The following is a 17163-nucleotide window of genomic DNA, read 5'->3' as shown; positions in this document are numbered from 1 at the left end:
GAGGGAGCGTAGAATTGGCATGCTGACTGCAGGAATGTCTACCAGAGCTATTGCCAGAGAATTAAATGTTCATTTCTCTACCATAATCCGCCTCCAATGTCAATTTAGAGAATTTGACAGTACGCCCAACGAGCCTCACAACCGCAGACCACGTGTATGGCGTCATGTGGGCAACTGGTTTGCTGACGTCAACATTGTGAACAGAGAGCCTCCCGAGTGGTGCAGTGGTCTAAGGCACTGCATCGCAGCGCTAGAGGCGTCACTACAGATCTGGGTTCGGTCTCCAGTTGTACTGTGTTTCCTCCGACATATTGGTGCGGCTGGCTTCCAGGTTAAGCGAGCAGTGTGTCAAAAAGCAGTGTTGCTTGGCAGGATCGTGTTTCGGAGGACCCATGGCTCTCGACCGTTACGGGAGTTGCAGCGATGGGACATGACTGTAACTACCAATTGGATACCACGAAAAAGTGATTAAAATGTACCTCCTTTTTTTTTACATTGTGAACAGAGTGCCTTTTTTAAAAAAGTTATCTGTGACCAACAAATGCATATCTTTATTCCCAGTCATGTGAAATCCATAGATTAGGGCCTAATGAATTTATTTCAATTGACTGATTTCCTTATGAACTGTAACTCAGTAAAATCGTAGAAATCGTTGCATGTTGCGTTTTATATTTTTGTTCAGTATAATTAGATGTAGTGTGTGTTCCTCCTTCATTAATGCCTGTGGAGGTATGCTTGCCTCACATATTGAACAGACAGAATCATGTACAGTGTTGTCTTCACTTGAAGAAGGATCGGCTAAATGAAGTGCCACCCACATGAGCCTAAAATGACTACGATCTAGTTATTCTCTTTCTATTGGGTGCGGTACAGTGGCAGAGTCTGTGGCAAAAGGTTTAATCAACTGTGGATTTTTCTGCTCCTCTTACCCCGTGTTGCTCTTATTCATGACACAGCAGGGGCAAAACGCTCCTTGTGAATTTCCTCCTCTGCCAGTGCCTTTAAAGTTAGCTGTAGTGTGATTCTAGCCTTCAGCTAATTCACTGCAGGGTGACTCTCTGCTGCTGTTTTATTCAACCTGGCTCATTTTCTAGTCCCTTTTATACTTCAGAGAAACAGCTTGCCTTGTAAATAGATACTGGTACTTCTGCACTTTTGGTGTAGTGATAGTGAAAATGGCTGTAGGCCTATCAACCTTTGGATCAATGGATGTCTGACAAATAATGATTTATCAACAGACGTTATAAACTAGATGGAAAACAACTAGTAAGATGTATGACGTTCAATTACTTTTCTCTTTCTTTGTTTGATTTTCTCCTTGTTGCTCGGATTATTTACCAGAGCATAGGTGTCTTATACTAATGGTACATTTTCCATTCCTCTCCTCTGTCCTCTCTGTCTGTCCAGATGAAGCTGTGGAACAAGTACAAGGTGACCAGTATTCCCTCGCTGGTGTTTGTGGATGCAGCCACAGGGAAGGTGGTGTGTCGGAACGGACTACTGGTGGTGAGAGATGACCCCAAAGGTAAGTCTCTTCAGTCAGCCTGAGCCTCAGCACCTGAGGAACTGCACATGTACCGGTACACACAAGCATACAGTTTATTACATGCAAAATGCCTCTCCAGAATTTCATATTGCAAAGTTTCTGTGCCACATCCTTCACAGAGCTGGCCATATTTCTCAATTTCTGTACTCTTCTGGTATTGCATGAATATTATAAAGTGCCCCCTCTTACTCCCACATCTGCAGACCTATAATTTCCCGACTTTTAAGTGGGAGATTGCCTGTTAGCAAGAGCAGGCTTGCATTCCTTTCTGGTAGAGAGATGAGGATGTCATCTCATGGCTCAAAAAATCTCAATGTTTTGACATCCTGGTCTTCAGAGCCCTTATTGTACAACATGAGAAAGGCCCATTAGTCAGAGAGGTGGAGAGGGAGTAAGGGAGTGGAGAGAGGTAGAGTATCAAGCATCGTGGCAGTAGAACCCGTGGTGCAGGGGAATGGATTTCACATGAGTCTGCCTAATGAATCCCAGTCTCCCTCCCAGCCCACAGTAGAGTACATACTGTATCATTTCCATGATTCATTAACTACCAACTACAGTAGAAGTGGGTAAAGAAGAGATTCATCTTCTTGCTCCACCCCCCCACCCCCCCTCCTCTCTTTCAGAGTTGTTAGAGGGGGTGTGTAGTGTGGTAGCGGTGGCAGGAAAAGGGGTGTGTGTTTGTTTGTGTTGTGGTGAGGAAGGGAAACAGAGTGGCTACAGGCGGGGTAGTAAGAGTTTGAGTTGGGCTGGGGGGGAGGATTCAGGACCCTCTGTCTTTCAGCATTATGAAGGGCCTAGCTGTCTTGAGTGGCGGAGCAGAGAAGTTGCCAGGAAGGAGTGCCCTTTTACAGTGTGAATGGGGACAAATATAAAAGGCTGCAGTGGCGGAGGGGATGTGTCAGCCCTGCCTAATGAAGCCCTACAGAGGAAAGGAACCTTTACAGCCGTGCCTACAGAGATTTATTTCTGATTACAACTTTTTATTTGGTCATCCCAAATGCATCTCTAATGCTTGACATTGACAATGAAGACACCTTGAAAAAGAAACAAGACAGAGGGAGGGAAAGAGAGGAGGGAAGGCTGGTAGTGCTCCATGTATGGGAAATGGAAAAGCATGGCTTTCAATCATCATTAAAACAACATTTTGCATCTGTTGTGCGGTCCCATTTCCAAACGCAGATGTCACAGAGTACAAAGGAGCTTGTGAGTAGGAGACATGCTGGATTTAGATACAGTACCAGTCAAAAGTTTGGACACAGCTAATTCAAGGGTTTTTCTTTATTTTTTATATTTTCTACATTGCAGAATAATAGTGAAGACATCAAAACTATGAAATAACACATGGAATCATGTAGTAAACAAATCAAAATGTATTTTATATTTGAGATTCCTCAAAGTAGCCACCCTTTGCCTTGATGACAGCTTTGCACACAGTTGGCATTCTCTCAACCAGCTTCACCTGGAATGCTTTTCCAACAGTCTTGAAGGAGTTCCCACATATCACTCTCCTTCTTGGTCAAATATCCCTTACACAGCCTGGAGGTGTGTTGGGTCATTGTCCTGTTGAAAAACAAATGATAGTCCCAAACCAGATGGGATGGCGTATCGCTGCAGAATGCTGTGGTAGTTAGGCTTTAAATTGTGCCTTGAATTCTAAATAAATCACTGACAGTGTCAGCAACAAAGCACCATCACACCTTTTCCCTCCATGCTTCATGGGGGGAACCACACATGCGGAGATCATCCGTTCACCTACTCTGCATCTCACAAAGAAAGACACAGCGGTTGGAACCAAAGATCTCAAATTTGGACTCATCAGACCAAGGGACAGATTTCCACCAGTCTAAAGTCCATTGGTTGTGTTTTTGGGCCCAAGCAAGTCTCTTACATTTACGTAATTTAGCAGACGCTCTTATCCAGAGCGATTTACAAATTGGTGCATTCACCTTATGATATCCATATCTTCTTCTTATTGGTGTCCTTTTAGTAGTGGTTTCTTTGCAGCAATTCGACCATAGCCTGATTCACACAGTCTCCTCTGCACAGTTGATGTTGAGATGTGTCTGAACTCTGTGAAGCATTTATTTGCATATCCTCTGCAGCAGAGGTAACTCAGGGTCTTCCTTTCCTGTGGCGGTCCTCATTAGACAGTTTCATCACAGCACTTGATGGTTTTTGCGACTGCACTTTAAAACTTTTTTAAATTTTCCAGATTGACTGACCTTCATGTCTTCATGTAATGATGGACTGTCATTTCTCTTTGTTTATTTGAGCTGTTCTTGCCATAATATGGACTTGGTCTTTTACCAAATAGGGCTATCTTCTGTATACCACCCTCCGTTGTCACAACACAACTGATTGGCTCAAATGCATTAAGGAAAGAAATTCCACAAATGAACTTTTAACAAGGCACACCTGTTAATTGAAATGCATTCCAGGTGACTACCTCATGAAGCTGGTTGAGGGAATGCCAAGAGTGTGCAAAGCTGTCATCAAGGCAAAGGAATCTCAAATAGAGAATGTAGTAACTTTTTTGGTTACTACATGATTCCATATGTATTATTCTACAATGTAGAAAATAGTACAAATAAAGAAAAACCCTGGAATAAGTAGATGTCTAAACTTTTCACTGGTACTGTATATGTATGACAAATGCTGGCCACAAAATGGCGCCGGGAGATAGGGAAGCCATGCTTCTAGCCCAAAGGAAACTTTGTTATTTCTTACATTAATTGCCCAGAAAAATAATAAGCATTTCACTACACCCGCAATAACACGTGTATGTGACCAATACCATTTTTTTTAATGTATTTAATATCTAATAGCTGTTCCAGGGGGGTGGAGAGAGCAAGTGCTCTGGTTTTGAATGGGCAGTTTGTCACACATAGAAAAAACTCTTCTCTGTTCACTAATCAGACCCTTGGCTCTCAATATCCTTCCTCCCTAACACCAAACCCTCCCCCCTACCTTACCCTCTCTTCCCCTCTGTCCTCCCTCTCAGGCCTGGAGTTCCCCTGGGGGCCCAAGCCCTTTGCGGAGGTGGTGGCCGGCCCTCTGCTCAGGAACAACAGGCAGACGACAGACATCAGCTCCCTGGAGGGCCACTATGTGGGAGTGTACTTCTCAGCACACTGGGTGAGTGGTGGGGGGCCAGGAGGGGCACATAGACACACACACACACACACACACACACACACACAGGGAGCGGGGCAGGGAGGGGAGCCTCATTTTCCCTTTCAGGCGCCCAGCTGTCCTCTGATATGAGCTTTAGCCCTGTTAAAACAAAGAGGCATCAGTGAAAGCCGTGGCAGGGCGCAGCGGGAGAAAACACAGCAGCCAGTAGCCAGGGGATGGGCAGAGAAGTTAGGGGACTTCCGTTGTCTGGGACTACATTAGCTAGTTATTCTACTCCTTGTGGTCATCACCTACTAGTGCCCTTTAAAGTGGGTGTCAGACCCGTTGTCGGTCTCTATCAGTGCTGGGCTTGCCCATCTGTGTGAAGTTCGTGAATTGGTGACTCATGAAAGGCTTGTGTCAATGATGAGCTCAGCTGATGAGACGCGCAGGCCGCAGACGCCCCTCCAGCTGCCAGTGCTGGCTTCAGCTCCAGAGACAAGCCAGCAGCAAGCCATGACACACTAAGACTAGTCCACTTTCCAAACCAATACAAATTGGTACATTTTTATTTGTCACTTCTTCGTAAACAGGTGTAGACTAACAGTAAAATGCTTACTTTTCCAACGATGCATAGTTTTTAAAAAAATCTACAAAAAATGTAAATAGTGACATGAGGAACACAGTGAATAACGAATAAGAATAATGAGTAAAAATAATATGACTATATACAGGGAGTACCAGTACCATGTGGATGTGCAGGGGTATGAGGTAATAACATGACTATATACAGGGAGTACCAGTACCATGTGGATGTGCAGGGGTATGAGGTAATAACATGACTATATACAGGGAGTACCAGTACCATGTGGATGTGCAGGGGTATGAGGTAATAACATGACTATATACAGGGAGTACCAGTACCATGTGGATGTGCAGGGGTATGAGGTAATAACATGACTATATACAGGGAGTACCAGTACCATGTGGATGTGCAGGGGTATGAGGTAATAACATGACTATATACAGGGAGTACCAGTACCATGTGGATGTGCAGGGGTATGAGGTAATAACATGACTATATACAGGGAGTACCAGTACCATGTGGATGTGCAGGGGTATGAGGTAATAACATGACTATATACAGGGAGTACCAGTACCATGTGGATGTGCAGGGGTATGAGGTAATTGAGGTAGCTATCGTATAGGTTTGTGTATTATTTTAAGGCTACATTTCCCTGTCTTATCAGCGTAAATCCACCCGCCATTAGGAGACAGTTACAAGTGTGAAATGGCCAGCGGATTTTACCAACGACCTGAAGTGACCCTCGGCAGGATAGCGTAGACACAGTTCCTCATTGACTTTACGCTCGTCTCTAGCTGTGTGTTTCACTGAGGCTGAGAATGAAAAGGAGGAAATGGAGATTGATGAGGAGTGAGACTGGTCTGTTTGTTTTCTTCAGACACAGCTCTGCTGCCGCTGGCACTCTGATACCACCTTAATGTCACACACACACACACACACACACACACACACACACACACACAGCGCGGACGGGCGCTACTCTACTGCCCCTAATCCTGTAAGGGAGAGACAGGGAGGGAATACAACACACACACACACTAGACCAGAGACCATTCTCCCTCAAAACACTCACTCACTCACTCACTCACTCCCTCACAACAACAAATGCCTCCAAGCCAAGAACAGCCTGAGTTCCATCCTGAGTACTTAGGTTCTCACATTTGAATGGGCCAGGAAACAAAAGGAAATGTTAGTCCTGGTTTCTGGTGAAACATTAGGGTGAAGTACTGCAGAGATGTAGGGAGAGAGAGAGTCAGAAAACACCATGTTGACTTCAGCAACTACACATCTGTCATCATTATATACTGTTCTATATAGACTGATAAATTTAGGTCATTCTGGAAACTAATGCCATAACTTGTTGAGTGTGTCCATGTGTGTTGTCCCTGCAGTGCCCTCCATGCCGCAGTCTGACCCGGGTGCTCTTGGAATCATATCGCACTGTGAAGGAATCGGGTCAACATTTTGAGATGGTGTTTGTCAGCGCTGACCGGTATTCCCTTCACACACGCGTATACATTCTCTCTCTGTCGCGCTCTCTCACACGTATATACATACATACATATATACATACATACATACATACATACATACATACATACATACATACATACATACATACATACATACATACATACATACATACATACATACATACATACATACATACATACATACATACATACATACATACATACATACATACATACATACATACAGAGTCTCATGCTCCTCTGATATGTTAATAGAATTGACAGAATAAACAGAGTTGACAGTGGAAGTGAGGGTTGTTTTGTGTTTGCCAACCAACGCAGGTCGGAGGAGTCCTTTCAGCAGTACTTCAGTGAGATGCCTTGGTTGGCAGTTCCATACTCAGACGAGGCCCGACGATCACGACTCAACAGACTCTTTGGAATACAAGGTACAACACTGTCTCTGATGTCTCCTCCTGTACTCATATGCTGTAGTCCTCCTGGACATGAGGCTGAGTGAGTATCAAACACTAGCAGTCTGGCTTAATGATGTGTTGATGTGGAGAAGCGGCCTAATGGCAGCCAGCTCTACCCTGTGCTGGGTAGGGAACAGTGAACAGATAGCCCTGAAGCTGAAGGAATGTGGGCTGGTAATCAAGTTTACTGTTCTGCTCGCTGAGTAAGGGTCATCTCTCTCTCTGTCATCTCTCTCTCTGTAGAGAGGGGTAGTGTGGTTGTAGACAAAGTGCTGGCTCATTACCTCTTCTGGCTGGAATGTTCAGAATGCTTGCAGGACTGGTCGATACTGCCCCGCTTCCCAATTCAAACTCCTGTAATTCACACTGGCCCCCACTCATCACCACATACACACACACACCCTTCCTCCCAGACAAACACACACTGTGCACTCTGTGTCTGTGTCTGATAAGGCTGTTAATACAGTGATATTCTAATCTGAAAGACTGTGGGAGAGAAAAGGGTCGGGCGTTAAGAAAAATCAGCGGGAGTCTGAGAAGAGATGAATGGAGAGAGGGAGGGAACTGGAGAGAGTTCAGAGAGCAAAGGAGGGTCAGAGCCTTGGGGATTAAAAGCTCCTCCATACCACACAGATAAACAATGAGAGAGACAGCCATATGTGGTGAGAGCAACTGGCAAACATGGAAGAACAGGAGGGGAGGTGGCAGAGTGAAAATCTACAGTTCATGATTGTTCTCTCCCCCTGTTTCCTTATTTCTCTCTTTCTTCCTCTTTCTCTCACCCTGCCCCCCACCCCTCTCTCTCGCTCCCTCTCTCTCCTCTGTCTTCCTCTCTACCAGGTATTCCTACCCTTATTCTGCTGGACGCGGAGGGTCACATGATCACGCGACAGGGCCGTGTGGAGGTGCTGAATGACCCAGAGTGCCGGCTTTTCCCCTGGCACCCCCGGCCCGTACTGGAGCTCAGCGAGTCTAACGCCGTGCAGCTCCACGAGGGGCCCTGCCTCGTGCTCTTTGTGGGTGAGTAGATAAGTGGATGAACATTTCAATGTCAGTCCCTACCGTGCACCTCCACGAGAGGCCCTACCTCGTGCTCTTTGTGGGTGAATGGAGGAGCATTCAGTGCTGGTTTCTACCAAACCAATCCTTCAGACTATGTATAGTAGTACATTCTAAAGAGCATTGTGCATGTAGTAAAAGTGAACAGATCAGTTGTAGGGCCACATGCTATTTTAAAGTCTGTGAACATGCAAGAGTAGGGCGGAGCGAAGAAAGAAGAAAATGGTTTGTCTGTCTGTTAGGTTGTTAGCAGTGAGAGAGATGGCAGAGATGGATGCCATCCTCTGCTAAGTGGCTCAGGCCAAAGTGGACAGGGCAACCATCAAGCCAGGCGAGACAATAAGAAGGCAATGTGAGAATGGAGTGACCGGGTGCAAACTGATGACCTCGTGATTTCAGGCCCTGAGATCAGATCCGAAGGGGTCAGCCACAGACCATCTGCTCTCCTCCTTTTCTCTCCTCACTCGTCTCTCACCCCCTCAGACCTCTCCTCCTCCTGTTCTCTGCTCATTTACCTTCTTTCTCTCTTCGTCTCTTCTTCCTGTCCTCTCTCTAGTCTTCACGCCAAGTTCTCTCCTCTTCCTCTCTCACACGTTCTCTCAACCTTTCCTCTTTTGACTCTTTTCATACTTTTGACACCTGTGTTTCTCTCTTGTTCAGATGCGGAGGAGGAGGGAGAGCTGGAGCCGGCGAAGGAGCTGATCCAGCCAATCGCAGAGAAGATCATGGCTAAGTACAAAGCCAAGGAGGAGGAGACACCACTGCTCTTCTTCGTGGCTGGAGAGGTAAGATAGTGGACACACACACAAACACCTCCAGCTGACCTAGATGAGAATATTCACGTGATGAAATCTGTCTTTGGCATTTTAGTTGTTTTGCATTCCTGTCTTGTGTACTGTACATCTCCTCTACTGTGGGTGTCTGTGTCTGTGTGTTTGCTTGTTGCTATGCTCTGGCATGATGTTCCATCTGCTTTAGTTATCACATATCATAATCCTCTGGTAGAGAACATGCCACTACTCACCAACCAACATAAGCTACAGTATAATGTCAGAGGTGCTGTTTCTGAGGGATGAAACCCCCTTTCACTTTTATGTGAGGCACACCACAAGGCCCATGGCCCAGAATTCAGCTGGCTGTGTGTCTGATGATGGCTGTTCTCACTCTCCACAGAACAGCTGTGCACCTCTCCCTCCCAAATCCCTCAATCTCCCCCTCGATCCTTCCGCCCACCCACTTGCCTGCCCTCAGTGCAGGAGGGAACATGGAGTTTTCTTAACTCTTGTTATCTCTTGTTTTTCCTTCTCATCCTTTCAAGAGCTTGTGGAGTTAGCAGCAGGGACAGCCGTAATTACCAGATTAGCTAGCTCCCCCTCTCCTCCCTCAGCTCGGAGGTCAGGACGGTGTCCCATGTCAGATGGTTTAGGTTTCAGCCTTGGGGAGCTGCACAGGTGCTCCCTCTCTGTCCTGTCTTACCCTCTGCCTGGCTGCCTGAGGCCACTCTGCTCTCATGTCGGCCTTAATGCTACGGCCACAGACAGACCGAAGGACGCGCACGTTCACGTCACAGACAGACGCTAGGGCTAAGACAACATACTAACACCCTCTCTCTTTACCGTTCACTTGTTTGGGGATTTGTTGCATACTGATTGGTATTTATGCTCATCTGGACTGGACTCATTCTAATGAATGTTACATCACTGAATGAAAGTGAATCTGTTTCTCTGCTGAAAGGTCTGTGTTGCTTTTTAGGTTAATGTTCAGTCTGTGGTAGTCTATAGCAGGCAGGTACAGTTTTCTCATTGTCTGGGTTACATGTAGCTGGATCTGAATTCACCAGCACTCGATCTGTTCCAGACTGGGGTAGTCCCAAATGGCGTCCTATTCCCTGTAAATGGCACCCTATTCCCTAAATGGTGCACTACTTTTTACCAGAGCCCTATGGGGAATAGGGTAACATTTTGGAGACAGCATGTGTATACCCTGTTAGATATCACTCCCTGCCATGGACCCATTGGGTTCTCTGTTATGCCAGGCAGAGGCTGAGGTTACAGGATGGACCCCCATGCAGCCTGCAGGGCCCTGGCCTGGGTGAGGCCTGCCTACACGTGGTCAGACCAGGCCCTGTCTGCCAGCTGCTGTGCTGGGGATGGTTTACTTTATCAGTGAGACAGTACAGTACAATGCTGGCAGCCCCACATGGAGAGCCTGGCCTGAAGAAAGGGGGATCTCATAACCCCACCCTATAAGTCACAGAGAGGCTAAGAGAAACTGACTTGCAACCTACGGTATGACCATTAGAAGACGCCCTATTCACAGAGAAAATTCATGGGGATTGATGGATATTTGTGATTGTAATAAAGACATATACTGTAAATGTTATGCTTTTTCTATCAAATATATAGTTTTTTCTATCTACAGTGTTTTCTATATTATTAACTATGAGATACTTGGGGTATAGTTGTCTTCTTTGCCTTGATCTTCCCAGGTTTAGCCAGGAATAGGAGATCCTGACAATAGTTTAGTCTGCCGCCCGTATCACCGGCTAACCTCCCTGACCCCAGGGTTCAAAGGTCATGTAGACACAGAGACCTGTGTCACACTGTGTGTGTGTTGTGAGCCAGACAGGTTGGCCTCTCCACTAGTTATTTACGTCCAAGCAGTGTGGTGTTTTTAGAAAAAACTCGTCTCCTGTGTCTCTTACTGGCAATACAGTTCAACAGTTAGAAGAAATGAAACAATCAATCATCAAGAAGCCAATACCCTCACAGGCAAATCCCTGTCATTTAAAGCAACAATATACCTATTTATTGAATAAAATGTTGCATAACACTTTTCATTAGGTCTAACAGTGCTTTACAATGTACAGTATGTAAAGATACAGGGTCTAGCTGGCCTATATCCTATCCTTTGACACAGTGATTCTCAGTAACTATGGGTTTCCAGCCTGAATCTCCCAGTGATACAGACTGATAGGCCGTTGTTCAGCCAATCATATCGCTCTGCCGATTGTATCCTGAATTTCACAACGCCTGGAGGCTCTCAAGCTGACCAATCAGTAGGCTGCTTTCCAGGCCGTCTGGCCAATGGGAGCTTCTTATCTTTGCAGGTCCTTATCTGATGAGCGTCGTCTACTCTTTGGAATGCTACAGTGCTACAATGGTCAGAATAAACCTGACATGGTGCAGCAGGAGGTTCCATACGGTAAACGCACAGGCCATACGTAGCATAGCATAGATACCCTTTGTCTTTGTATTCAGAGCTGGGCTGGAGAGAGAGGATGGGGGCCAGTCTCTTTATCACTCGCACAGCTGGACTGGTTGCTTCTCATGAAGAACAGTTTACACATGGTTAGCAGCCACACAAAGGAAGACACAAGACTTCCCACAGAGAAGAAGACAGCCATGGAGATTACATCTCTTCATATCTAAGAGGCTGGGAGGCCATGCTAACAGAGAGACTCCTGTTATTTATCTTTCTGTGGTTCCTTTCTAAGGCAATGCCAAGGATGTATCTTCAATCTGAGTGTGCAAGAGAAGACTTTATGGAGGATGTGAGGAATCACAGATTTTCTAAAGCTTGGGAATGTAGCTTGTGGCTACATGAATCATCCATTAACATCCTCATAAGTGTAGCAATTACTTTCATTGTATATTTTTCTGAAGTTGAATAGGTTTAAGACTATCTGCTCCCAGATCAGATGGTAGAGATTCAGAGGAAGTGAGCTCTCCAGATCTTACATGCCACAGAATAACTCAACTGTTCTGCTAGCAGTTTCGCAACAAGTCACAAACTGTGTTGGCATACATACTTGTCCTTTTTAGGTAGCAAAGTGGCCAAACTGGTCAGAGAGCTGATTGTGCAGTTCAATCCATTTAGGTTGAATTGTTTTACTGCCATTTTTCCAGATAACGGGAGCGTTACTCCAAAAAAGAAAATAAAACATTAGCGAAAAGCTGTGATTTAATGACAGGGCCAAGCCTTTGCGACAGCGCCAGCTTGTGGTCGTGTTCTGTAACTTCTGTATTTTTAAATAATATTTTCCATATGAAATTGTTCTTTGATCTCTTCCAAGTCTCTCTCACCCAGAGGGCTTAGTTGAGTAGAAATCAGCTCATCCTGTCACGACGAAGGGAGAGACCATCTCAGAAGATGCCATATACTAATCTGGCATGACAGAGCTGAAATATGACTTCACAAATCAACACTTGGAATCCTCTAACATTTAGAAGAAAAGTCTTGACTGACTGGAACTAATGCAGCTTTGTTGAAGTGGGGAAAAGCTTCCTCTAAGATTACTAACTGAAATGACATGCGATTGCAAGTATTGCCAAAAAGTGCATGTTATTTTCGCGGAATAATTGATAGCCCCTCCGAGTGGGCTGGGGTGCCGCTTCCTGTCTGCTGTGGTGTTATAGTGAGTTATTCCTGCTGTCTTATGGTTGTCTGTAATTCCCAGTTGTTAAAAGGATGAGAGGTGAGATCAAGCCTGGGACTGAACAAGGCTTGTAAAAAGACATGTCACTTCCCGAATAAGTCTGTCCTCACTAACTCTGTCGTCAAAGCTCCACCACACACCTTTTTTTACTACTTCTCACCAGACATGAGGGAATACACCAGTCTCTCCCCCTCCTTCTCACCCACGTGTACACTATCCAAACACGCTGCGATGTGTCTCTGAAGCTTCCCAGCCGTGTAGTCTGTGAGTGAGGCTTTGAAGGGAGGGATGTTGTTGGACCCCCTACTGTTCCCCCACCAGCTCTCTCCCACAGTGTGGTGCATGATGGAGCCCTGGCTAGTGGTGAACACTGCCAGGAGGAGAGAAAAGAAGAGCTCCCCAGTCTTCAAGCAGGCATTGACACTATCACCTTCAGTTGTGAATCTATTGAGTTATATTAAGTGCCATAGTTAATCTTGTGTGCTGTCCCAGTCTTTTAATACCAAAATCAAGCCAGAACTGATTAAAAGCAATTATGTTTTTAAATTCGGTCATAAGGATGTTAGCAATTATCTAGCAATTCCTTTTGCATGACACACAGGATAAACTGTTGTTGATAATATGTAGACTAGGCCACACCACTTCACTTTGTCATACAACTTTTCCACAGGTACAATTGCTACCACATATCGACAGGCTGGTAGGCAAGATTGTCGTATGATCATGACTGACCTGTCTGTGTTCCCAGGATGACATGAGTGACTCCCTGCGTGACTACACCAACCTCCCAGAGGCAGCACCCCTGCTCACCATCCTGGACATGTCTGCCCGGGCCAAGTACGTTAAGGACGTGGAGGAGATCACACCGGCCGTGGTGGAGACCTTTGTCCAAGACTTTCTGGCTGAAAAGCTCAAACCAGAGCCTATCTAGAGAGCACAGCTAGACTGTCCCAAATGGCACCCTATTCCCTGCATAGTGCACTGATTTTGACCAAGGTCCATAGTCCTGGTCTAAAGTAGTGCACTATATAGGGAATAGGGTGCCATTTGGGGGACACACCTAGAAACTTATGGGACTGAACCCACACCTTCATCAAACCCTGACCTCCCGGCTACGACCACCAGCCTCCTCTCCAGTCTCCCTGCTTTCTGTCAGACCAAGGTCTCACTTTTTTAGACATGTCTTTCTCTCGTGGAGTCTTCTCCTGTGGTGCCTTGCATTGACTACAGCCCCTACAGTAATATGGACATTCTGTTGCTTTTTGGCTCCAATAGCTTATTTTATCAATTTCATTATTGCCATTTCTTGATACTAGAAGAAACCACACAATGTTGACCCAATGGACTTGAATTTTCACAATGTCTCTTACTTTTGCCGAACCCTCATTGCTTTTTTTTCTCCAAAATGTACTGGGAAAGAATAAAATGATTGCAACAAATGTTCTGTAGTTGTAATTTACAAGTATGCAGTGCAGAAAATGTTCTGAACTTCAGTCTGGTGTTCTTGTTCTTCTGTTTAAAAGGTGCTGCATAATAGTATGACCGCTGTGCATACAGTATAGACCTAACAATGTTATGATTTCCCTGTTTTAAAAGGTCATTTTGTCAGTATTTGCTTTTGTATTGCATCTGGCTTTGATGCGTGATAAGTGAATGGTATTTCAAATACCATGTCATGTTCTCCTTCATGATATGAGAGTCTTATCATAATTATGTTTCCATCTCAACCACCATGACATTTAAGATGATTTTCTGTGAAGATCCTCTCTATTGAAAAGGCCAGATATTTTTGAAGGCAAAAAAAAATGGCATTTAAAATCCATCTTAGCAACTAAGTGTTGAAGTATTAATTCACATTTGTCACTCCCTGGTTGTCTGTAGTCATGACTTCACAGCCATTAAAATCCACTGTTAAGCACAACTGTCTGTCAACTTCCTCTATCCATGAGCCCAGTTCTCATTCACTTGGTCAAGCAGTTTTATTCCACTGAGCAAATGTATTTTACAGTATTAGCTTGGTATCACCTACAAGTGTCTCCAGAAATAATTTAGTTTCCATTTATATATTTCTAATTTACAAAGTACAATATGTTGTCTTGATGTCAGACTTTGTACACAACCCATTTGTTTACAGCGTAAGACAACCAAGTATTTCACACCTTTCAATGAAGTTGTTTTTTTTACCCTACAACTTCCTTGCCTACAGTAAATGTTCTCAAATTGCTTCAGTAACGACAGGGTGGCACCTATGATAATTGTGTTCATAGGCCCATCAGTGAAAATGTTAGATTGACAGGTTATTTCCCTTGCTTAACAGACATACACTGAGCACATATCAAGTATAGAGATTAAGCAGTCATCTTGAATAGCAGCAGTTTATTCAACTGGCAGGGAATATAGTAGGCAACTGTGTGTAGAGTAAGTGAAGCCACACTGGCAGGAATTTTGGAAGATATAATTGAGTAAATGGGCAGACCGGAAAGAACATTTCACATTGTGGAAATGGTCATTTTCAGCCAAACACTGATTTTATTTCACTTTTATTAGCTGAGTTGAATATGGAAATGAAATCCATCCATATGAGTCAGCCTGACATGAGGTACAGTGAAGAGGTGTTGTGCAGTCTAGAATGTATGCATGGAAAAAGTGACACCAGGAATATAATAACTTCCAGGAAAATCATGGAAATTGCACTTTAGATGAAGCTTTCCTCCAAGACATCTCCATTAGGTTTAACAGCTAACTTCTGCCTTCAAAACAGGAGGATGCTGGCTGCCATGGCTGAGTTGAGACTGTCCACTCCAGGGACCACAGGGATGAACAGTCATTGACCGGCAGTTCTCTCAGCCAATTGGACAGCTTCCAGACTCAGTCCATGAGTCTCTCCACCAATCACAAGGCCTGTGTTCCCCTGAGCCCAGCCTTCATGGTACAACTTGGTCTCCGCTCTTGGAAGTGACAGTTTGGAATCTGATTGATATTCCTCATAGTGCATGTCTTTACAATTAGGCCTGCTACTCTCCCATCCATAGTCCCCTGCCTTTGAAGGTTTGTTGGACTGGTTTGCTTCCATGTTCTCAGCTATTTCTCATAGCCGCTGCAGTTATCTGCCACGTGGACAGTCAGACTTTAGCAGCTGGTTTTGAATGTCGTCCCAGTCCAAGCTGGGGAAGACGGGAAGGCGGAAATGGGCACCCATCGCTGCTCGCAGCACCTTAGGTTCCCAAGAATCAACCCAGCCTGTGAAAAGAGACATACACAAGATACTTAGTGAAAGAACCATCCAGAGTAGTGCACAGGTTCACACACTAATTCCTCACTATCAGCTCCTATGGGTACACTCAAAATGGCCACCAGTCCACCCAATATGACATCATTGACTTGAATAGCGTGTAACATTTCTATACATTGGATTATGCCCATCCCCAGTTTATCATCATGACATAGCCTTGATGAGCAGGACATTGTGGCAGCCTGCAGCGACAACACAGCGCAGGATGGTGCCCAGGTTCCCGCACGCTGTCACAGATCAGGGACAGTGGCACAGACTGACCACGCTGGACCTGAGGGAATGTCAGCCGGGATGGGTCTGGCAGAGAAAATATGGCTACAAGGGGAAAGTATTACCAATATACAGTATTTATTCTCAATATACAGTAGAGTATAGAACAACTTCAAAATCATACCCATCACTCCCTTTGGCATTACAAGGTCAGACCAGATCTTGATGTCCTCCAACTTGACTTTAACCAGAGTGGCCCTCTTCAGTTCGTCCAAGGGGAGCTCACACAGTCTGTCCACAGAACACCATCTGGGGGTTGGCACCAGCAGCCAGTGTATTGCAGATCAGATGTCTCCCTTCCAGCAGGATCTTACCCTGGTGCTCCAGAAACGTCCTGGAGCGAGCCACACTCACCACCCTCCTGGGAGATGGCGAGAGGATAGAAGAGGTCAAGATACATAACCTGCAATCTAGACTGAACATCAACTATCATACAAAGTATACATGCAAACCTACATCACAGACCGTAGCCACTATAATGAAAGCGGATATATTCACTCAATTATCTAACACAGGGTGGATAGCCAACATGCAGAGACTTACGCCAATCTTTTGTCACCAGGGACTGCCCTTTCGAATTTGAGGCCAACTAGTTGGTCCTTCAGATTGGTTGTATGTTCCGGCGTTGAGGATGCTTTGCCATTTCTGGCACTCCATTACATGCTGAAAACACTATCAGTGGTCTCATTTTTTAAATGGTCGTTGACAGTGGACTCCCTCATTTTGGACACAACTGTCTGAGACTGCTTGTGCCGATTTGATCTGACCTGTTTCGATGTTGGAAATGTCTCACTATCAGAATACAACACCTTCACAGGTCTCCTTTTCAATGCTCGCACGTATCTTTTTGAATCTACGATACAGTCGTTGCGTTTTTACATAATATGACTTCGTCCTGCTGTAAGAAGAT

At 45.0% G+C, this 17163-nt stretch overlaps 1 protein-coding gene and 1 pseudogene across 1 annotated transcript in view; one reads left to right on the top strand and one right to left on the bottom strand.

The window, feature by feature from the left end:
* LOC115206346 (nucleoredoxin) overlaps window positions 1–14612 on the top strand; it is a 62167-nt gene extending 47555 nt beyond the window's left edge. Inside the window, exons 2-8 of the mRNA XM_029773184.1 lie at window positions 1408–1525; window positions 4548–4681; window positions 6638–6738; window positions 7061–7167; window positions 8035–8214; window positions 8914–9038; window positions 13440–14612. Of these exons, the coding sequence (XP_029629044.1) occupies window positions 1408–1525; window positions 4548–4681; window positions 6638–6738; window positions 7061–7167; window positions 8035–8214; window positions 8914–9038; window positions 13440–13622 (948 nt within the window). The 3' untranslated portion in view covers window positions 13623–14612. The remainder of the gene's footprint in view (window positions 1–1407; window positions 1526–4547; window positions 4682–6637; window positions 6739–7060; window positions 7168–8034; window positions 8215–8913; window positions 9039–13439) is intronic.
* A 435-nt stretch (window positions 14613–15047) lies between these two features.
* On the bottom strand, window positions 15048–17134 carry LOC115206345 (rRNA methyltransferase 3A, mitochondrial-like; annotated as a pseudogene).
* Window positions 17135–17163: the final 29 nt, after the last annotated feature.

This window comes from Salmo trutta, chromosome 13 (genome assembly GCF_901001165.1).
Source record: "Salmo trutta chromosome 13, fSalTru1.1, whole genome shotgun sequence".
NCBI classification, from domain to species: Eukaryota; Metazoa; Chordata; class Actinopteri; order Salmoniformes; family Salmonidae; genus Salmo; species Salmo trutta.
This window is presented reverse-complemented; position numbering and strand designations above follow the sequence as displayed.